At 42.3% G+C, this 23656-nt stretch overlaps 1 protein-coding gene across 1 annotated transcript in view; it reads right to left on the reverse strand.

Annotated features, from left to right (window-relative positions):
* Positions 1-23656, reverse strand: part of ptprq (protein tyrosine phosphatase receptor type Q) — a 34522-nt gene that overhangs the window by 7716 nt on the left and 3150 nt on the right. The window contains exons 3-35 of the mRNA XM_088298080.1: positions 23382-23490; positions 23181-23295; positions 20914-20983; positions 20623-20822; positions 19745-19973; positions 19491-19619; positions 19274-19420; positions 18957-19120; positions 17862-18315; positions 17538-17699; positions 16407-16586; positions 16235-16342; positions 15346-15627; positions 14988-15269; positions 14649-14769; positions 14424-14569; positions 14212-14360; positions 13972-14143; positions 11247-11567; positions 10899-11174; positions 10052-10203; positions 9626-9767; positions 7875-8138; positions 7434-7781; positions 6317-6426; positions 6045-6231; positions 5040-5278; positions 4021-4090; positions 3566-3724; positions 3227-3470; positions 3074-3147; positions 2461-2560; positions 1460-1588 (exon numbers count right to left, since the gene is read on the reverse strand). Coding sequence (XP_088154206.1) covers positions 1460-1588; positions 2461-2560; positions 3074-3147; positions 3227-3470; positions 3566-3724; positions 4021-4090; positions 5040-5278; positions 6045-6231; positions 6317-6426; positions 7434-7781; positions 7875-8138; positions 9626-9767; positions 10052-10203; positions 10899-11174; positions 11247-11567; positions 13972-14143; positions 14212-14360; positions 14424-14569; positions 14649-14769; positions 14988-15269; positions 15346-15627; positions 16235-16342; positions 16407-16586; positions 17538-17699; positions 17862-18315; positions 18957-19120; positions 19274-19420; positions 19491-19619; positions 19745-19973; positions 20623-20822; positions 20914-20983; positions 23181-23295; positions 23382-23490 — 6034 coding nt within the window. The remainder of the gene's footprint in view (positions 1-1459; positions 1589-2460; positions 2561-3073; positions 3148-3226; positions 3471-3565; positions 3725-4020; positions 4091-5039; positions 5279-6044; positions 6232-6316; positions 6427-7433; positions 7782-7874; positions 8139-9625; positions 9768-10051; positions 10204-10898; positions 11175-11246; positions 11568-13971; positions 14144-14211; positions 14361-14423; positions 14570-14648; positions 14770-14987; positions 15270-15345; positions 15628-16234; positions 16343-16406; positions 16587-17537; positions 17700-17861; positions 18316-18956; positions 19121-19273; positions 19421-19490; positions 19620-19744; positions 19974-20622; positions 20823-20913; positions 20984-23180; positions 23296-23381; positions 23491-23656) is intronic.

Genomic DNA, 23656 nt, shown 5'->3' on the forward strand with positions numbered 1-23656 from the left:
TTTAGTGGCACGGAAATGTGAGTTATTATTCTAATCGATTCTGGCAGCATCTCAAACCAAAGGCACATAGTGTATAAGGCAGGAGCCGCTTAAGGCAAACATTAATATACAACCACCTCAAACCTTTGCTTCCCAAAACGAGTGCAATGAAAAGGACTGGCCTTCTTTCACCAGGATCGTCACTGTAATTAAGAACGGGTATCTTAAATATTTCATGACACTGCCATATATTCTTGAAAGTAGTGAAGTTGGATAACATCAAAGAGTAAAAGGCAGTTTCGTTGATCACTTTTATTTCCAGGTTTGCTTTTCGTTCAGTTTTACATCTACGGGAATGTCTCTATTTTCACTTCTTTTAATTTAGTAGTGTGAGTGATGACATGTGATGAAACTCAAACAGATGGCTGCTGTACTAGTGAAATAATAATTTATAAAAAAAATTAAACTAATTCTTACTCACATATCAGTGCTATTCTGTTGCCAATAATGTGTATCTTGACTGAACTTAGCCTGGTTTAACGGGATGTTCTTGTCTCATGCAAAGACGCCCGCGCTTAACCCCGCCGTCTCGACTTTGAGGCTAATGCCAAACGCAGCTCTTGTTACCATGGCAATCACGGGTTGAGATGGATTGTTTCAACAAGGCAAGCGGCTACTACTTAGGGAGGTCAAAAGTAAAAAAGTAAGTGCCCGGACAACAAAACAATCCAACACGCCTTCTTTTCAAGTTAAGCGTAGCTTGAAGCAACTCGTAGAACATGAAGCAACTTTGTTCACTGAAAATGAACAAAACTCCCCACTTCCCAATAATATTAATATTTTTACTTTTATAAATTTATCATGTAACTTTATGTTACAGTACAACATTAAATGCCTTTATTTTATTAAGTTTTATTCTAACGCGCATTGTCATTAGTGACGCACCGTTTCAGCAAACGAGCCAGAAATAAAACTGATGATGTGATACGAGCTATCTTCTGGAGCTGCTGGAAAAAAAATACGACTCACGTCTAAAGAGCAAATGACAAGTATGGGGGTATTTCTAACAGTATGGAATTATATATTAAATTTGAATATAAAATGTACTGTACCAGATCTGAAACTGTAACGTTTTGCAGAAAATGTCTCAATCATTTCATATCTGAGTAAGTGAGGTATAGACATTTTTAAACAAGGCACATTTGCCAGAGATGGTTGGTGAGTCGCAAGGAAAAAGGAACAAATATCGAAAAAAGCCACAATGCCGCCGCGTCATTTCAAAGACGACACTTCAATTTTTTTTCGCCAAACTCAGCAACAACAAGATGACTCAGCGTTGACGGGAGTGCACATCAGGTTGGCAGAGACACTTTGGTCTTGTTGAATTCACATTTAACGTCACATATTTAGAGCATCCAGCACCAAGTCACACCAAGCGTGGCCAACACTTGTTCAATGTCGTCTTATTTAATCTACCAACCGGTTGACCTTTTCTTGCTTCAGCTCCAAGTCTGCCACAGCAATCAGCTGGTCCAGTTTACACTTGGTCTCGATGATCTCCGCTTCTCGGGGGGAATACGTTCCGCCCTCCTTCTTGCGCTGGTGTACCCTGAGAAACATGTTAGCACATTGCATGACTAAACAGACTCTGTTATGCCTTTTCCGCAACTATAACGAATCACGTAATGATCTGACATTATCATTCTAAACAGTAAAATTAATTCCTCGTACAATATATCTGCCTTGCAAGTACAACGTTATTATAAGGCAGGGGTGGGCAAACTTTTTGATAGGCGGGCCACAATGGGTTCTAAAATTTGACAGAGGGGCCGGACCAGGAGCAGTGTTTTGGTAACATTACCTCATTGGAGAAAAAAAATATTTTTAAAATGTAATTTTAAATGAGAGTGAACAAAAGCATTACAACAATATATATCTTTGGAAAACCACAGTATTTAGAAAATAAAACATAAACACGGTTTATTCATTTAACTTAACGGGCCGGATTAAAATGTTTAACGGGCCGCATCTGGCCCCCGGGCCGTAGTTTGCCCACACCTGTTGTAAGGTTACACTTATTCAAGACTAAATTATTGGTGCGTTAACACAGTTCACAAGAGGCACATCTAATTTTTGCATTTTTTTTGGTCCTTTTTAGTGACGAATAGATTCATTCAAATGAGCAGTTTTATTCCAGAAAAAAGTCCGTCATTCAAAACATCTACCGTTACAATTTGTCCTTCCTGCAATATTCCACAGAAAATTCTTTTCACAATATTCTTCAACCTGGTATTCTGGTTACATATTCCAGGAAAGGAAAATAAAACATAATTCAGTGTGAGTCTTTGTACCGTATATGCGGTTCTACCTCCGTTATTCATGAATTGTCCTTGTATTTCTTGCCTGCTTGGGTGCTTTGATTAGCTCAAGAGTGTTTTGTGAATTTGTTAACAAAGGGGGTGAGAGTTTTCATTTCCTTACTTGACAGACGCACAGATGATGACAATCAGCAGAACTGCCAAGAAGAAGGAGAGGAGTACACCCAAGATGATCTGCTCGTCTCTGCTCAACAGCCCATAAACTGCAGCGAGCGAAAATGAGCGTCAAACAATCATTTTTGATGCATTATTATTTTATGCATGCATTTGAATGTACTGTATATAAAACTTTATTCATTTTTGTTTAAACTAAAAATGAAAATCCTGAAATGCTCGTCCTCTGATTGGTTGATTGGAGCAAAACTTGTAAAAGCTGAGTTTGAGTAGTAAAACCATAGGGGTCGCGATCTGCAACATTAATGTATTTAATAATCAGCGTCTCTGATGAGTATGTCGTACGTTCGATCTTTTTGTCAGTTTAATCAATGAATATTGATTCTGAACTGCTCTGACGAATACACATGGTTATATTGCATTTTTGCATAGTATTGATTTCTATAATTGCAGCGTAATAGTGGTGGATTAAGTTGCATAAGTCCCAAATGAAGACCCAGCTACCAACTGCAGACAATATAATAGGAATTTCGCTTTTTTTTTTAATTGAACTACTAAAATAAGCTCACTTTTCAACCATATTGTAATTCATGTATGTGTACCTGCAGTTTTAATATGGTCAGAGTATTCAGAGTCCGTGTATTGGCCGATGATGTTAGTTGCTCTGAATTTGAATCTGTTGAATACACAAAGTATAGTCATAAAACAAGTTTGCATTCATTAAAAGAACATTTGATGACACACGGTCTACTCACACATAAACAGTGTTGGCCTTCAGAGGTCCGTTACACAGCGCGTCCGTGTGGTTCTCCTGCATACACTCATCTTGCTCTCCTATCACATACGTCTCCGCCGTGGTGTGGTTGTGGCGGAGGCTTTTAGACAAACTGCGAGTGTTCCCCGAACATGGCGGGTTGGGGAAGCCCCGGTCCGTTATGTATGGGCCAGGGTGTTGGAAAAAGGCGTCCCTCCAGGTCGTAAGATTTGCGACATCCTTCACTGTGACATGACGGAATGGGAGACACAATTTTTTTTTTTCACATGCTTGAGTCAAAGTCCGACAGACTCAAAGCGACATTTGTGACAAGTCGTACCTCCTGACTCAGCCACGATGACCTGGATTTTCACGATTGGCCCATTGTCATCACTATAGAAACACGCCGGCATGTGGATGATGATACTCTTGTGGGTAACCATGGCAACCCCTCGGCGGCCAAGCACTGCCTGGGGTCTTTGGGCGGGCTTGGCGGGCGCTGCAGAACAACTCAACATCATCAATGCTCATCATCACACACAAACACACGTGCACGCACACACTCAACCAAATTCCTCTATTGCGGTTTCTCATTTTGTTCCATGAGGGTCAAACTATGGGAAAAAATTCTCCGCATGACACACAATGATTATACATACTGTGAAACAAATACTTTGCAAGCAGTGTCAATCAAAACCCAGTGCTACCATCTCTGTCAGTGCATCATTTTTGGGCAACGATGACAAGTCCGGATGTGCGTCAAACCGTGACAGACTAGAAGTGGGAATACCGTACCTTTGATTCCTGTTGTTATCTGGACGTGCGGGCTGGGTGGGCTGCGACCGGCGCCGTTCTTTGCTGAAATCTACAAACAAACACACTGGATGAGAACAACACGCACAAAGAACAATTATGGCTTCAAGTTTAACAGTGGTGGGCAAATGAGAGCTAGACGAGGTTAAAATTGTTCCAATGTGTATGTAAAATGTGACTGTAAAATATGTGATGAAACTATTTGCATGTTTTCATTTCATTTTTCAAATGTTTTTAAGTTCTCTCCAAGTTGTGCGATAGAACTATTATGCATGCAATATCAGATCATGCACTGTACATCCTGGTATTGACAGTATCTATTTTATTTTAATTATTTATTAAAAATCTATCCATCTAGGTTATTGGAAAACCCAGGCAGGCATGGGGAGAACATGCAAACTCTACGGAGAGAGGCCGAAGCCCGGATTTGAACCCACGACCTTTGCAATTTGAGGCAAATGTGCAAACCAGCCACCCACAATCCAGAACAAAACTGTAAAATGTGTAATTCAATTCAGATGTCTTTTTTTGTCTTTTTAAAACCTAGAGAAAAAAAGTTAAATCACGTGTAAAATACTTTATTGTAATAATATAATTGTATTTTATTAACAAATACATAATGTGAAAAAAAAAAAAAAAAAAAAAGACTAAAGAGATTAAAAACGACTGTGTGTCGGGACATTCTGTTCTGTTAGGAAAGGCCTCCGGCAGCCAGATGGGATGAAATAAAACAAACATTTGAATTATATATTAATTAACGAAACTATTTCAGGAATGAATTGCAAATGTTCAGTAGGCCCAAATAAAGCACCAAGTCGGCCCGCGTATGTCGCTCGTGGGAAAAATGTGCACTCTCCTGGGCAAAACTCTTGAGGAAAATATAAATATAATTTATTGTTATAGCACTTTTCGCAAAGCGAACTCTCATAGAGCTTTAAATAAAAGAGAAGCACCAACATTATACGGTAAATACGACAATAAATAAAAACCTCCCCCCTTACCTGAAAAGTGTAGTCGTGACCACCCTTTAGGCCGTCGATGACGGCACTCAGCATGTAGTTGTCTTTTTGGGTGGTGTTCAAGCTGACGTTCCTCACCAGGAGCTCTTTCTCGTAGATGTAGACAAAATAGGACGTGATTTGTCCATTGGGCTCTTCCGGCGGCGTGAAGGTCACCTTGACCCGGTTCACCTCGTCCGGGATGACGGACACCACCACGTTCTTTGGTGGGTCTTTTGGCTCTGCAGGCGCACAAGAAACCACAGAAAAACAAGAAGCATTTTCGGTCTCTGTGCAGGAACTGATTCCTTATGTGATTTTCATATAATCCCAAGAGATTAATATTTTTTTCTAATATTAATCCCAATCAGTTAATTACTTTGATTTGTTGTTTGATATTAATTGAACAACATAGATATTTTGTACATACATAAATGCACAATTTCTTATGAATAATAATATTTTCTCCATGATCTGTTTCCCTAATAAATTAAACCAGAATAATTCATTAGGGATTAAAATGTTTCTGGAATATAAATAGTAACTGTTTTTGGGAAATATAATATTTTTTCCTTGCTCAGTTATTCTTGTCTGTGTTATCTTAACCTAGATTTCATTTAATCTTCTTCCATATAGACAGAACAGAGTAACTCATTCGAGACTAGAACATTCATCATAATCATAATCATCATCTTCTCATCACATTTGTAGGCAATACATAATTTGCTGTTATTTTACTCATGTTCTTATTCATAGCTCACACAACTAACTTTAAATTCATTTTTCCCTCCCATTTGGTCTGTTGTCTTCTTCTTTCCATGAAATATATTTTTATCTTTTCACGATAAAATAAACAGTATTAGTGCTGAATACATAAAAAAACAAAACCAAAAAAACCCCCCGCAAATAATCAATGTGTATTTAGAGAGGAAGAATGTCTGAGTATGGCAGTATCAGCAGACTTTTTTTTCTTCTTTTTCCTTTCTTATCAATACTTTCATCACACACCTTCTTCCAGTGTTTGAAACACAAAGGGCCCAATGGCCTTCCCGTCCTCTGCGGCGTTCTCCACAGGGCCGGTGAAGGCAGTCACCATCACGGAATAAAGCGAGAATGCCGTCAAGTTGGTTACAACCACCGTGGTCAACTCGCCTGGTGCTCGGATGGACGAGTAATTCAAACCGGGACCGTCCGCCTAGTGGCGCAGGAATTGAAAATATTCACGATACTGTAAATACCGACTTCACCAGCATTCCCACAGTGTGAGAGAGATAAACGACCTGCACGAGATAGGACGTCGGTCCGGAAATAATATCTGGAGGGTCCCAGTCGATACGAAGGCTGCCGGAAGCGGGCAGCACCCTGATATCACGTGGAGGGGTATCTGGGTCTGAGAGATAGACACGCACATCATTATGTACACACTTTTTTCCTTCCATTACTGCTTACCTCATTAGTTCCATTCCCAGAGGACCTGCTAATTTCCAAGATTAAAGAGAAGCATTAGATCTGATTACTATTGCGTTGCATCAATGCTAAAATGCTACAAATGAAAAAACAAAAAATAACCAGTTTGGAGCATGGTTTAAGGGATGCTATTGCTGTTTTAGTCACAATGTAAATCAAAGTATTTAATAAAGTCACAAAATTAGGTACAGCTATCCAGGTGTTAAGTATGGCATCCATCCATTTTCCATAGTTTTCATCCTCACTTTGGTTGGAGGGGTTCTAGAGTCTATCTTGGCTGACTTGGGAAATGAGACAGGGTGCTCACTGGATTGATCGCCACTAATCACAGGACACGTCCAAACAAGCATTCACACATCCATTCCCAATTATGGACAGTTTAAAGTCTTCAGTAAACCTAACATGCATGTTTTTAGAGTGTGTAGACTCCAGATTCGTCTGCGGTCCTCATTATTGTAAGTGACTTTTCTTTCTTTTTTTTTTTTGTACCGGATTGTGATGGTGGGGGCGGCACAGTGGCCGACTGCTTAGCACAACGGCCGGGTTCGATTATGGCTCTGGCCATCCTGTGTGAAGTTTGCATGTTCTCCCCGTGCCTGTGTGGGTTTTCTCCGGATACTCCTGTTTCCTCCCATATTTCAAAGTCATGCATGGTTGCTCTAAATTGTCTCTAAGTGTGAGTGTAAGAGTGGATTGTTGTTTGTCTTTGTGTGTCCTGCGATTGTCTGGCAACCAGTTCAGGGTGTACCCCGTCTACCGCCCGAGAACAGTTGGGATAGGCTCCAGCACACCCACGACCCTTGTGAGGAAAAGCGGCTCTGATAATGGATGGATGGATGTGATGGTGGGTGTACCTAATGACAGTGCAGTGAGAGTATGGCTCAGACTCCACTGTCATAAGGATATAAGATCGCTTTTTCATATTCTTACTGCCAGCGAGGGTCCGTGCATAATTCCACTCTGTATATTCTCCAACTCCGGCATTGGTCACCGCTGCCACTTTGAAGCGGTAATGTCTGTACTTCGCCAGAGGATGTAGCGTGACACCCGGGATCTCTTCTGAAGCGTTGACCAACACAATGACACTCGACTCCACACAACCCAAGGCTGGTTCTTCTTCAGGGATTAGGATGTTGGGTTCACATTTAGTGTTGAGCAACTCTGTGACCAGACGGTACTCTTTGAGCAGGCCCGGGATGGAGAGTGGGCGAGCCCACTCCAGTGTCACGTTGTTGGCCGTGACCTGAGAGATAGTCAGGAAGCGAGGGGCAGATGGGGCTAAACAGAAAGACCGGGATTAAGGATTACAGTTAACATCCACTGTTTTTGTTTTTCAATTCTGTGAAAAGATTACAATCATGCTGTATGTACCTGACTCAGAAAGAGTAGAAGCAGTGCAGTTGATTTGCTCTCCGGGTCCTGCGGAGTTGACCGCGACCACATTGAGTATATACTCCTGGTCCGGCGGCAGTCCAGTCACTGTGTATTCTGCTGCGTTCACCCGGTACGAGTCCAACTCCATTACAATCTCATAAAAGAGGATCTGGCCGTTCGGGTTGACCGGAGGGTCCCAGGATAACAGAATGGAATTCCAGGTCACCCCGGTGCACGACAGGTTCCCCACAGCTTCTGACACTGCAGACATAAATAGCAGACGTGTTGATCTTCTAAAATGATTCATCTCCGTCTCCCAGAAGGGGGGGATGTCTATTCAGTCTAATAAAAGGCAGCAATTGTTTTAACACTGAACATTACAGAAATCTAAATAAAAAAATATTCTTTGCGTTAGGTTTTAGCTATCACTGAACCTAACGATAGTTTTAAAATAAGCAAACATTTACTAATTTAATGTAATTATTAAATTAAATTAAGCGCAAAAGAGTAGGCAAAAAGAAATGCTAATTATCTGGATCATTTGCACTGAAACCTACAAAATATAAACAAAGAGGTTAGAATATGCTACTTTACTTGGCATGTCCAACAAAGTGACTGGCATTTAGCTCACACTCAACTGCTTAAGTTGCGTTACCGCAGCCAATTAAAAAAACAAAAAAACAAAAAAACACATAAAATGAGACTTTATTTTTTTAACTATGATAGTGGCAAATTGATTTACCTGGTAAATTTGTTGCAAGCTCGTAACTTCATTTTTGTGTATATTAAATATGAGTACTTGATTACATTTATATGATTGCATGATTGAAAAGTTCAGAATCTGTTCAAGCCGCCCAATTATAAATTTTAAGAATGAAATATCGTCCTTTATTGCATAAAAACATAAATTATTAGGAAAGCAAATGTTAAGAAATACATTTAAAAAAATGCGATTGTACATTCTGTAGTAGGAGCAACTGGGTCGTGAGTGACGGAGCTGGAGTTGGATTGGCTGGTTATTTCAGAGTGAGAGTCTGGGTGCGAGTCTTGCATCTTCCTGCAATTGTTCTCATTTTGTATATTGTGTGTGTGTGATAAATCCATTTGGTTAATTAAATAACTGAAAGTCCATCAGCGACTGTGGCGCTCCTCGCCCACATACATTACACAACTCCCTTAATTGCTCAATTTATTTTCGCATCACTCAAGCGGCGGCCTTTCTTGAAACTGCTTAAAATTCATCTTACCACTCAAAGCAAAAAATTATCAGAATACAATAAAAATCTACCAAGCAACAGGTCTCGAGTTGAGGCACTCAAAGTAAAGTTGTTTAGTTCAAGAGACAAGAGAACAAGCAGGCCAAAATCTTTGTAATTTGCTTCCCAGCGCAGGGATTTCATTTGGTGCATTTCTGTTAGCACTAGCATGCAACAGCTTTCCAGCAGAATGACTAGTTTTTAGCGCCTACTAACCCTCACATAGTTATGTAGAATTTACCCAGACAGTTTGAAAAAAAATATTTGTACCGAAACACTGACCCCAAACCACAGGAAACACTGACAAAGTAAGATACTTAATAATTTGTTACTTCGCTGATAGTGTTAGCATAGCATAGCTTTTATGGTGCATTGTGTGTATAATTTTAAGGGAGTTTTTTCCCCCCTATAACATTGTTTCATTATTATTCACAAAAGGTATGTTATTGCAGATATTTTCCAGAAAATTGGACTACCCTTGTCTTTTCTTACCCGATTCATTGGTGGTGAAGGTCACCGGGCTGCTAAACTGGTTGCCATGGCCTACTCGCGTGTAACTGTAAACACTGATCTCGTAGGAACGATGAGGCCTGAAGCCGGAGATGTACTCAGAGGTTGATGGACCGGATGAATTCTGTAATGGTGCGCACACATGCACGCACACGCACCCACACACGCGCACGCGCACACAAACAAACACACGCTTTAGTCACCCAATCCTGATTACTTGCTGATGATATCTTATTCTATGCGCACGTGCGGGTGAATATAATGTTAACTTCGAGTGGCATCTGGAGTGTGAAATTAGAGCCGCTAATCCATGTGACCGGTGTGTGTTTTTGCAGAGTGAATCTCCCAAGTGCACTTTCATGTTTTCGTTATTACGGACTGGGCTTCCGGTGTGTGAAATTGACGTACCCAGTGTGTGACGGTTTGTGTGATGAGTTCTCGGATCCGGAAGCCGTACTGCAGGACCACCCCGTTGGGTTCAAGGGGGGGCTCCCAGCTCAGCCACACGGACACAGCCGTGTAGTTGAAAATGGTCAAGTTGCGCGGAGGGGACATGGGGCCTGGAACACAAGACGTTAAAATGGATAAGATTGATTATTCAGTACAAGAATGAATTCCTTTTATGTTGATCCGATTCCAAGGTTAACATTTTATATAGACAAGGAACTGCTTTGTGTTCCAGCTTTGAGACACACAAGGCCACATAATCCATACATGGTTTATTCATTCATTATGGCAATGCTAAATGGAGAAAAAAAAAGAAAAAATATATTTTTTAGAACGTTTATCTATAATGTTTTATAATCTTATAGGTTTTTATAATCTAACAAAAAAAAGAAAAAAAACCAACTGATTTTCCCCATTTCAGTTAAGGACTCAGTAAAATAAAAAGCACAATGGAACAATGCGGTAGGACTGAATTCGCTATCATATTTCAACATTGAATTGGTCGGGTTTACATGACCTGGAAGTTTGGTAATGCATTAGTTAAGTTAGCTTGTCAGCTGCCACAATCAGTCCATCAAGCAATAGAAAAACAGCTCCTTGCTTGTCATTGCACCATTACTGAATAACAGATGAAAATAATGTTGAAGTATTTTGCCCCAAGTTTACTCGTGAAAGCATATCTAATATTACAATAACGCTTCAAACACATTTGCACTTGACATGAGGTGTGTCTAAAAAAATCCCTGGACCGTTGTCAAAAGATGCTTTCAAACATAAATTATGAGATTTCCCCTGCACACATACTTACCCCCCTCATCAGTGTGCAGCATCAATACGAGTGCTGGCCCCGAGCCCTTACGCGTCGCTGCGGTGACACTCAAGTTGTAACCTGTGTACGGCATCAGACTAGTGAGAGTAAAGAAGCTCTCGGGGGTCTGCATAGTTTCGGAGCCCCCCGGGCCAAACAACGTGAGGGTGTACTCCGTGATCTCCCCGTTGGCCTCCAGGGGGCGCTGCCATGCCAGGGCGATGGAGGATGACGACAGGTTCGCGGCCGAGACCAGCAGCGGGGCAGAACTTGGGACTGATACCAAAAACATGTGCATACATGTCACATATATATGAATGATGACCATGTTTGTGTTTTTGAACTAACCATCATCATCCGTCCTCAGGTACATGGTGCTGGTTTGGTTATGGGCGGGGCCAGCCCCGGTCGCCGGGGTAACGGTCAACACATAAGGGAAATACTTCCGAAGTTTGGTGAAGAGGAAGACGTTGTCTGTGGTGGTGCGCTTGATGGTTTTGTTGACCACAGGAGGGGCTTGGTTGGGCACAAGTGGGATGATGCCGGCCTCCCGCAAGGTGAGGATGTAGTGGGGGCGGCCATTGGGCTCCAGGGGAGGGTCCCAGCTCACGATGATGGCGGTTGAGCTGAAGATCTGAGCAGTCAGGTTGTGGACGGAGTCGGACGGCACTGAAGGGAACACGGGTGTGATGGTGTTACTTAAGAGTTTTATTGAATGACAGTGGGATCTTTTTTTTATATTAAAGGGGACATGTGATGGAAAATTTTCAAATAGTCGTTGCGAATTTTGTTGAATTATGACATCACTATTCTCATTAGCTTGATGGCCATGGCCAGATTACGGTGTCTGAAACACTTTCATGTCAAGGCAAAAATGTAATCAGAGCTGCATTGATTTTTGCTGGCAGTTTGGTACAGGTAATTTTAGTCTATCCATGGGTGAAAAGTATATTTATGGTCAATCATTTTTTCCAAGCCGTGTTACACAACATCCTCTACTGAAGACCCAGGTAGCAAACGCAAAGTCTACCAATGTTATTAGGACACCTGGGAACGCTTAATATGTCTCCTTTAATGTGAACGAATGAGTCATCATTTGTCACAGTCATCATAACAGCAGCAGTGTTGTGGTTAACAAGCAACAACAGAAAACGATGGAAATGGAGAAACATACATCAAAGAAACAGTGATAGAGAACAAAATAGTGGCACTCAGAAAGGAAATTTGCCAAAAGGGATGGAGAAAAAAGGTTGGGAAGATAATACTCATCCTGCATGTTCACCCTGAGAAACATGGGAAGGGTAAATGTAATATTTAAGATCAGTGAAGGGATTGAGGTAGGCCAGGTATGTGTGAGTCAGCGAGCCCCCCGCTGGGCGTGGCTGAGTGGCAGAGACAAGGTGGCGTGGCGGTCCGCTGCTCGGCCGAGATTGGAGCGGCTAGATCACAGGCAGAGATACATAGTCAGTTACCAGACGTCATCATTTCATGACCATCGTTTGCCAGTACATGACTGTTGGGTCAAACGCACTGGAAGCTGTCTGCACCCTTTTTCACAAAATCACATAAAAACAAAGCCTTTGACGTCAATGTGCTCACGGCATCAAAGTGGGGTTCAAGTGAAAACCACATTCGTGCGGGAGAATGCCCGTATCCATGGCAACGAGGCAACCGCGGCACGAGGGCAGCGTGCGAATCCCGCTCACAAGACCTGTCAGACTTTGTTATTCTTCTGTCATCAAGTGCTTTTGCACTCTTGCTTTGTTCTTCCTTCTAATCCCACATAACCTTCATCATGCTAAGTGAAAGGAAATACAAACCGGTTGTCCTCAGGACAAAAACAAGAGCCAGTTTGCCAGATGAAGAGTTATCTCCTTTCACTGAGCAGCCCGAGCAGAGTTTTTATGTCATTTTTAGTGAGGTTGAAGGAGAACGTTGAAAAAGATGTGCAGACGCGGCCTCCAGTGAGACTATTTATTCACTCACCAGACACTTTTTAGGTACATCTACGCCATCTAATGAGACTGAATTCAAAAGCCGAAGCTTAAATGGTGCCTTTGCAAAGAAAATAATGCTCTGTTTTGACAAACACTGTCGGAGAGATATGAGGCAGCAATCTGACACTAGCCAGTAACACAAACCTTGACTCATGCCCCAATTATAAACATCCATCCATTCATCTATCCATTTTACACCATTTATATAGTTAGTACTCAAATACTAATGATACAATGCCAAGAACACACTAGACTAATTAATAATGTTTTATTCCTAATATTATTCACTGAAAATGACATTACAGTGCCTATGGGAACTTAATGAAGTACTATGATGTCATTTTCAGTAGACAGCAAGTAGCAAATTGGCCACCCCATGACATAGATAAAAACTGGTTCATGTTGGTGCTTGAATCATATTCCATCAATGTAATATTAATCAAAATATCGTGTTTAGACTAATGGCGGCACACAAAACATATTATTCAATAGAACATTTCTGACTTGAGTTCCCCAATTCTGTACCGTCACTCGTAGTACGAGTTGGCAACTACTAAGCATTCATTACTGTAAGTCAGACACACGATCCGTTATCCCACGGTGCCTCTCCTGAAATTTTCTGTTTTCTTTCAGGGAATGAAACACAAGTAGAAGATTTTTCTTTCCTAGAAATCAATGTTCATCCGTACCCCCTGGACAACAATTCATATTTACACCTATGGGCAATATAGCCGAAAATCCATAAAAACTCCACACAGAGAAGCTGTAAAGGAGATTCGAACTTAGATCCTGACAGAGGCAATCAGGCCGATGTGCTAACCACTAGCCCAGAGTTTTAAACTAAAACAAAAAAAAGAATGTTTTTCCATTCCCTACTTTATTCCAGCAGTATTGTTCAACACTAAACCGATTTTTAAATCCTCTCTTCTCTCAACAGACCAGTATAATCTTTGTAAGGACATTTTTTCATTATCTGAAATCAGCTCTCACAAGATTGAATAGGCGAATCAAATGATAAGGCCGGTGCGGTATTCTGCTTTGTGTTGCGTATCATTGTTTGTGTGTATCTGACTGACCATCCTCAGGTAAGAGCAAGGTAAGGGGCTCGCTCCGGACTCCTCCGTCCCCACGTACAGTGCTTGAAGTCATCCACACTGTGTAGTTTGTGCCCCCAACAAGACCAGTGAGAGTCCAGTTCAAACGCGTGTCCACTGGTAGAGGTACGAACACATCTGAAACCAGAACTTCCTGAAACAGGACAGAATGACATTTGAAACTTAAAGCTTCTGCTCCCTGGGCAGGTTTGTGTGTCCCACCTGCTTGGACGCAGTCCTGTTGTCAGTGTAGTAAATTATATAGCGAATAATAACCATTCCTTTGGGTTCGGCGGGTGGATACCACAGCAAGGTTGCAGTGGAGATCGTCACGTTTGCAAAAGTCACATTCTGGGGTGGTTCAAAGGGCTCTGGGGAACAAATGTTAATTAGAGAGAGTTTCATACAAAGGTAGCAAATGATTCATGTGGCACCTGCGTCAGAGATGATGTAGGCCTGCACCCCTCCGTCTCCCAGTCTGGTCCAGCTGGAGACTGATGCATTGTAGAGGCTCTCAAAGTCAATATTTAAAACTACATACGTCTCAGTCACATTCTGCACCAGATCCATTGTCTCATTCCTGACAAAGATGTCCGCTGATCACATTGTGACCATTCTTGTGTCTCCATTCCGCATACATACACCACTTAGGAACTCACCATACTCTGACAACGTAGTGGAGTATGTCCGAATTGGCTTGAAGTGGCGGTTGCCAGGACAACTCAACCTCAGAGTCAGACAATTTCCTGGCGTGGAAGAACTGAGGAGGTGTGTCTGGAGCTGTGATGTGGGAGAGAAACTGTCCAGTCATGCAACAACAACAATAGAAACTAGGGAGAACCTGTGGTACTGGAACCTTGAAGATCTTTCACTGATAGAATTAAAAAAATAGTTAGTAGTCGCCAACCTGTTGGATGAAGAAGCATATGGAAGGAAAAGACGGAGAGGAGAAATAAAGGAATTAGACCCCATCCCTGACTGCCACCCCTCAGTCTCACCATCCTCCAGCGTGGTGATGTTGAGCGGCTCTGAGCTGAAGTTCCCCGGCCCGGCCCGCGTGTGCGCCTGCACCGTGACACGATAGCGTGCGTACTTCCTCAAGTGGGTCAGGTGCAGAAAGTTGATAGGGGAGGTAAGGTTGAGGTAGTGGGTGGAATTCCACAACTCCAAGCTGTAGTGGGTTATGATGCCATTGGGCATCAATGGAGGCATCCAGGTCACGTTCACTTCGTTGGGACTGAGCGACTTGTAGGAGAGGCCGTACGGAGGACTGCCTGGCACTGGAAGCAACACAGAAGAATGTCACTTTCCGAGTCTGACGGGACTGCAGATTTTGCAAATTTTCCATAAACCCACCATCCTCCCCGGATAATACGCTTAAATAGTCCGATGTGTGGTTGCCGTGTCCAAAATGTGTGAAGGCCATCACAGAGACGTTATAGAAGGTGAAGGGCCTCAGGTGCGTCAGAGTGATTCTGTTGCTGGAGGTGTTCACTGAATTGAAATATGACCGGTTCTCATAGAGGATTGTGTACTGTTGGATCACCCCGTTAGCTTTCTCTGGCGCAGACCAGGTCAGGGTGGCTGTTGATGAGCTGGTGTCCACCACGGTGAGGTTTACTGGAGGGGAATCCGGTTCTGAGGGAAAAATGATAGTAACCTCAGCACATGAGCCAAACTCTTTTTTCTGCAGATAATATACATGAGCTTTCAGGATATCATTTTAAATGTATTAATTTAAGTATTGATTAATTGCTGTACAGAAGAACAAAGGTCAAACAGTCATTTGAGAATTGTTTACTTTACTACACAACACTTAGTGATTTTTCTTCTCACTTCTTCTCACTCGTCAAATACTCCATAAAAAAAACTAATACTAAAACTAATAAAAACTAAACACAAAAGTAGCGTTTTTTTTAAAATAAAAATTAATAGGAATCAACAAACCTACTCTAAAAACTAAAACTAATTGATTTACAAGTCAAATTGAAAAACTAACTACAATGATTCCACACACTATAAAATTTGTTTAATGACTCACAAAGTACTGACTCGCTCATTACCCATTACATTACATTCAGATAAAATCCTACTCTTTATGTTGTTGTCATTTACTGTAATTGTTTTCTCCTTTCTCTCAAACCTCATTTTCTTCTATCTTGAGATATATGATAACAAACAACAAACTCTCTTGTTGCACAGAAAATCCCTTCTGGCTTTTCCAGTTCAAATTCCAGAAACATACCGTCCTCTAATGTGAGAACCAAGATGCCATCTTCCTGGGATATCAAGCTCTGACCCGCAGCCGTGGACGCCGTCACGTGTAAAAAATAACGAGTATACTTGTCCAAATCTGTAAATGAGATATTTCAAAGTATTATTATGACACCTGTGCAATACAGTGTAAACCACATTACCTGTTATCAGTATGCTGGTCAAGTTTGTGATCCACTTCAGACGCTGATCACTGTGCAGCACTCGGCCATAGACGGTGTAATGCGTAATACGCCCATTGGGGTTGAGTGGTGCCGACCAGCTCACAAGTACGGAGGTGGAGCTGATGTTTTGGTAGGAAAGTTCCAATACTGAGCTGGGGACTACATGACACACAGAACGCAAGATACCATCGTCGTGAAGGCACACAACAGTGAATCCTCAAGTTCCAGACCCAGCCGTATGAAAGTCTGATTGTTCACTGCTGCTTCTTCATCAATCAAAATTACTGCATATTTCTCGTTTTAATCATCTAGCTTCATTTTGTGTTTAACCTTTTTTAATTTTCTGTTTGGGTTTGTATTTTCATTTAATATTTTCTATAAACATTTACCATACAAACTCCTGTAAGGCCCCATGGACCAGACTTGTGTATGACTGGCCATATAAATATTCCCCCTTGCCTTGTAATAACTAAAAAATAGATTGCTTAAAAAAAAACTGTTGTATAGCCGGTGGCCTGTACAGGTGACTGTAGCATTAAGATTGTAAGAATGCTAACATGTAGTCATTTTCCGACAGATTTAAATTAGTTGGTTTGCTCTAGGGGCGGCACGGTGGCCGACTGGTTAGCACGATGGCCTCACAGTGAGAGACAGCATCGGGCGTGGGTTCGATCCCGGCTCCGGCCATCCCGTGTGGAGTTTGCATGTTCTCCCCGTGCCTGCGTGGGTTTCCTCCGGGTACTCCGGTTTCCTCCCACATTCCAAAAACATGCATGGCAGGCCGATTGAACGCTCTAAATTGCCCCTAGGTATGAGTGTGAGTGTGGATGGTTGTTCGTCTCTGTGTGCCCTGCAATTGGCTGGCAACCAGTTCAGGGTGTCCCCCGCCTACTGCCCAAAGATAGCTGGGATAGGCTCCAGCACCCCCCGCGACCCTAGTGAGGAGAAGCGGTACAGAAGATGGATGGATGGATGGTTTGCTCTAGTAGGACTACATTTACCATGATTGTAGGACATGGAAGAAGAATGTAGTTTGAGTTCCGGTAGGAAGAAAAACATGTACTGTAGAGTATTGTATTTTCCAGCAGGTAAACATTTACCGCAACATACCTTGCTCTCGAGTCTTTTCTGTGATGTCGGCGGCGGGCCCTTCGCCAACTATAGTGGAAGCGGAGACCCTAAAAGTGTACTCAGTGAAGGGTTCGAGGTCAGACACCAGGTAATAGAGCCGGTCCATCGACAGGTCCATCACCTCCTCTCGCAAGGTTATGCCTGCAGCATGCACAGGTCAATAAAAGTGATTTAGGCCACTGCAGTCAGGTCGTTTGCTGCTTTTGAGTGCGGTAAATTGAGAGTTTACATCAGCTCCATTCTCCTTTTGAGTGTTTTCAATTGCTATTTGTGTGATTTACCGTCCAGTAGTAGAAACCGTACCTGTACTTCCAGAAGCCACCACATCTCCTGTATTGAATGCGTAACGAGTAGACAAGCGAAAGTTGCCGGGGGTGTGAGAGTGGTGGGATGATTCGGCGGTCACCTCGTTGTTTGGCGTCGTCAGCCAGGGTGGATGCGTAACTGGCGGAACGGGTGTTGCAAAAAAAGTTGTGGTAGGAGGCTTAAATGAACGATCAATGTTGCTGGGTGTCTCCGTGAGCATGGTGGCGACGGAGGGGTTAAAACCCGGGTTGGGTTGAGCGTCACTGTTTCGCTCAGCACTTCTGAGTTGAGTGAAGTCGAGGTGGGAGGAAGTGACGCTGGTAGACTGCGTGAGGTCAAAATTAACGGCGGTGGAGGTCAAACCAAAGTCAGCGTTCTTCTTACGCCGCCCTGGACTGACATCTGCATCGTGGCTAAGCTCGACTTCATAAGCACCGGTTGAGTTGGTATTCTGTGATAGAAGGTCGCTAGATGAATGTACACGACTCACAAAAAGTCAGGGAAATTCAGATGACATTTCAAATGCACTATAATCTTTATGGGTAAACTTAATTTAACCTCCTCCAAACTTTTGAATGCACCTGGCAACTGTTCAATGTTTCTGTACTTTCTTTCACTTTGTCCTTTCTAACAAGGAGCTGAGTGGCAAACTTCAACTTTTCGATCTATGAAAGGACCAACAAATTTCCTGGTTCAATGATTTAAACAGTCCTCTTTATCATCTCGTTGGCATTTTGACATCACAAGACCAAAACGAAAGTTGAACAAGGCTTCAAACAGGAAATGGCCACTGAGTTTAGAGTGTCGCAGAGCGTCATCAGCGGGTTGCAACGGAGAGACAAAGAGGGACTTAAGGACTCCCAAAAAGGCAAAGTGGAAATGCTTTGCTTCATTTATTGATCGAACGACTGTTGGGAATTTTACCATTCGGCTACTTTATTGAAAGTTGAAACGCGAGAGAGGTGGATTCAAAAGTTTGGAGGAGCTCAAATCAAGTGCACCTGTAAAGCTCATGGTGCAAATATATCTCTTTCTGAACCGTCACATTTTTCTTGGTTTTGCAGCACAATCATTAAAGACGAGTCAGTTTACCAGTTCGCCAACAATCGTGATGTCTTGCAACAGAGAGTCGTTCAGCAGGACCTGCAGTCTGTACTGAGTGATTGGACCGTTGGGCTGGGCCGGACTTCTCCAGTTCACACGGACCGAAATGGCATCTTCTGCTACCGCCACCAGGTCTTGAACAGCACTGGGCGCTAACACCACCAGTTTAAGGAATGCACACGCATATCGTTGAGAGCAAAGTCAGCAAAGCCCTGATTATCAGACGTCTCCCATGTTCAAATCTCAGCTCTGTGTGGTGCATACATGTTTTATTTGAATATTCACTAACAGACAAGTGTTGTCACCTTCAGCCAACGTCCTCACATCATCCTGAGCCACCGGACCCACTTTTCCGTCCGCTTTTGCCCCCACCTCCACCATGTACTCGGTGTATGGAGCCAAGCCGGTCAAGGAGAATCGCGTGTCCACGGTGGTGTTCTCGTACAAATATCCTATGAGAAGAAAAGTCATTCAAATGACATTTCACTGCTGTCTGTTCATGCAGAGTAAATATGTACTGACCCGCAGGCCCATAAAGGAAGAGCATGTAGGTGAATTTCCCAGTGATGATAGTGGGAGAGTTCCAGGCGAGGGATATCGATCGAGACGTCACGTTCAATACGGAGAGGTTTTGTGGAGGATCTTCTGGGGCTGGAGTGCACATATACACAGACAAAAGATTTTTTTCTCATAAATTAGGAAAACAAAACAACACACAGACAGGGCATCAAAGCACTATTGGGAAATTGAAGAATAATTTTTTTTCCCCCTGGTACCTGACTCTGGCATGCGGACCATGGTGGAGGCGATCTGTCCTTCCCCGTCAGACGTGAAGGCAGACACTTCGAAAAGATAAGCGGTGTAAGGCCGAAGCTGATCCACGCCTACAGAGATGGGCACGCTCCAGGCGGCGGCGGAGGGCACGGCAGTAAGAGTGTAGGGCGGAGACGCCACCGTCATTTCCAAAGGGCTGATGGTCCCTCGAGACAGAATATCTGCCGCATCCTTAACAAATAAGCGCACAAAGGTGACCGATAATATAGGAAAGTGAAAAAAACAGGCTTGATAGTCCAGATATTTATAACCCACACATTCTGCACATGGCTTAAATGTTGATTTTTTTAATGTTCTGAGTTTTATTTTATTCTGCCCATCTTGGTTTACACCGTAATCTTGTTTTAATTAGCACGCTTTTTTTTTTTTTTTTTTTACAGTAGTCTTATTTGAATTTACAGAACGTTTGGGGTTATACAGTATTCTTATATTTGACCTTCCTAATTTTTTAGGTTTTCGTGGCTTTTTTATTTTTGATTTTTTTCTTATAATCTTTTAATTTTGACCTGTCAGATTTTTGAGGGATTTACGGTAATATATTTAATATTTTTGTGTTTTTTATGGTAGTCTTATCTTAACCTGCCTAGCTTTTCTGGGATTTTGGCCTCTCCACCTGCACAATACGTGCCCAACTTTTGTGTTTTTTACAGTAGTTTTGAACTGCCTAACTTTTTAAATATTTTCAATAATCTTAAACTAAACGTACTCAACTTGAGAATTTTACATTAATCTTATCTTTCATACGTGCCTTGACTCAGTACATGTTGCAAAACACTGATCTAAAAATTGGCATCGGTAGACCTATTTTTAAAGGGCGCACATTGCAGTGAGGCAGAGCCCCCGTCATGATGTCCTCAGCGTTGACCTCCAGGTTGCGCACCGTCTGGCCCGTGCGAGCGAGCTTGGCCTTTACGGCAAACCTTGTGATGAGGCCGTTGATGCGGTGGGGCAGGAACCACTTGACCAACACTGAGGTGTGATTCTGGGCAAAGGCGGTCAGGTTGGTCACCAAGCCCGGAGCTACATTCAACACACACACACACAATTTTACACACATTAAACGTCAATAGAACAATTTTTTAAATGGAGAATTTAGTGTGGGGGTACTTACGGGACTCATTGGTCTTTGTGAAGACGGGTTTACTGAATGGTCCCATACCAACAGGAGAAGAGGCTGCCACCTAAAGACACGTAGTTGGATGAAACTGCAGCACATGAATTCTTAATGACGTGAAACCAACTTTTTACTGGGTTTGCGTATCTGGTCATGATTCTTTGATCTACTATGTCAAGGAGACAAATTAATAGCTTGTATGTAAATAGTTGGGACTTTGGAGTTCCTGTTAGATCAAGTAATTTTTTTTCCATGTCACAGCTCCACTGGTACATGACAGTTCAATAATAATTTTCTTGATACCTGGCTCCAGATCAAGTTTATTCTCGTATGACGTGGTGCTAGGTGAGCATCCTGAGCCACTTTCAACCCCCTATAATGTAGCTGAACAATCATATAGAAATAACCACTTATCAATCTCCCACCGGGGTGATGCATATTCTATGGTGTCCAAAGCCAAAAGGTAAGCAGAGCTGCATTGAGTTTTATTGGATACACAGATGAACATTTTCTAACCATATTAGTCACACATACACACTTTATTGCTGAGTGAAGTTGCTGATGTGATGCTGGTGGTGGTGGTGGTATGGGGGGTTGGGGGGTGGAGGTGGTGTTTGGTGTCCATATGCCACATACAGGCAGTGCAGTGTTTGAAGTTCTGCCTTATGCGTAACAATGCTGTGTGGTGTTTGCATGTTCACCCCATGCCTTTGTGGGTTTTCTCCGGGTTGTCCGGTTTCTTCCCAAATTCAAAGACATGCATGGTAGGTTAATGGGGCACTCTAAATTGACCCTAGGTATAAGTGTGAGCGCAAATGGTAGTTTGGCTTGGTGTGTCCTGCGATTGGCTGGCAACCAGTTCAGGGTGTACCCAGCCTACTGGCTGAAGTATAAGCTCCAGCACACCCGCGATCCTTGTGAGGAGAAGCGGCTCAATTGATGGATAGATGGATGCCATAGACGTAAAATTAAGACTCCTGGGAACTGTTGTAAACTGTGCAGATGAATGTATGATAGGTATCCTTTAACAGTTCTGATGTGGTAATATGACACACACACAAATAGATAGTAGTAGGTGCGCATTTAATCACAGAGTGTGCCACCAAGGCTTTTACATGACATTTGTATAAGGGTCAGTGTGGGTTAATGAATTCTCCAACCTATTAGGCACTGTCACATTCATTCGGTCATAACAGACTGTGAAAAGAGCCCCGGCTGATCCATAGCTCTGTTTACCTGATTAATAATGCAATCGGGATCAATTACCGACATTGAGCCTGATTGAGAGACTGCTTGAGGGATCCATGTGAGATAGATGTTGAACACGTTCCAGGTAGACAAACTTTTCTGGCAATTCACTTTACTCCGTGTATTGCACCACACTAACAACCAATTGAAACACAAATCGGCAAGGGAACTGGTTTCACAGTGGCAGGGTTTACTGACTTGCTCGAAGGAAGCAAGAATTTGACTCAGTCAACTTATTGATATAATACTCTGCAACCATTCATTTTCCATCGGTCTTGTCCTCATTATACGTGAGCTGGATCTTATCCCAGATGGCTAGATGAGAGCGAGGGTGCACAATGCCAGCCATTGGGAGATGTATGTAGTGTATCCATTTGAATATGATTATAATATTCTAACAATCAGTACCATTAGTCATACCAGCAGCTGAGAAAGAATGATTAGACTTTTAGAGTTTTAATTTATGAGTTATGAGTCAGTTGCAGGGCACATATCAAGAATTAACAGTTAAAATTCAAATTTTCACTCATAGACAATCAGCGTTTTGACTGAACCTAGCGTGCAGTTTATTTATTTATCTTTTTAATGTGGAAGGAATGTCCAGTGTGAACCCATGCAATCCCAGTTCGAACATGCTAGTGACACACACGAACGCCCGAACCAAGATTTGAACGCTGAACCACCATGCGGCAATATAATGTTTTATTTTGTTGTAGTTAATTAAAAACTTTTCATGATCACAACCGACCTTTCTTCACTGATCAACTTGGAAAGTCAGGTACTGTCTTTTAAAGTGATGTCTGGGCATCAGTTTAATTTACAAAATTTAGTGCATATCCTTAAAAAGTCGCCCTATGACATATTGTGACCAGAAGACAACTGATGTGATTCTCTGATGGGCTAGCAGGAGTGAATATGCAATGGAATGAATTAGAGGAAATGCGCAAACGCAGAATAAATGACAACAAAACAGTGAAAATCGTTAGAAAGTAGCAAGCGACCACTGTCACAAATACCTGAATGTGGTACGTGGAACCCGAGGTGAAGTCATTGAGCAGAGTTTCCGGCACATCCAGGTACTTGGTTACATGTGTGAAGACGGGATCCGGGTAGGGGCACACTTCCTTGTACCTAAGAAGTATTACGGCATCTCAACTCACAGCATACTGATATATTCTGATCCAAGATGTATTGCGAAATAGAAAGACCAGTGATACCTGATGACATAGCCGTCAATATCACTGGTATCAGGATGCATGGTCCAGGAAAGCAGAATCCCATTGGAGCCTACAGGATGGCCTTTTAGTCCTGAGGGTGGACCAGGAACTGGAGAGCAATATTATGTTATTATTATCGTCACTAGGGATGAAACAATTTATGGTTTACATAAAACATGATAAAAAAATTCCAATGGTTAGTACAGTGCTCCCCTGCGGTTCATTGTTTGAACGCATTCTGTATTGTGCAGTTTTAAGCAATTGTTAGTTTTTTT

The sequence above is a fragment of the Idiotropiscis lumnitzeri genome, chromosome 6, assembly GCF_059441095.1.
Source record: "Idiotropiscis lumnitzeri isolate Australia: NSW breed Sydney's pygmy pipehorse chromosome 6, RoL_Ilum_1.0, whole genome shotgun sequence".
Classification (NCBI taxonomy): domain Eukaryota; kingdom Metazoa; phylum Chordata; class Actinopteri; order Syngnathiformes; family Syngnathidae; genus Idiotropiscis; species Idiotropiscis lumnitzeri.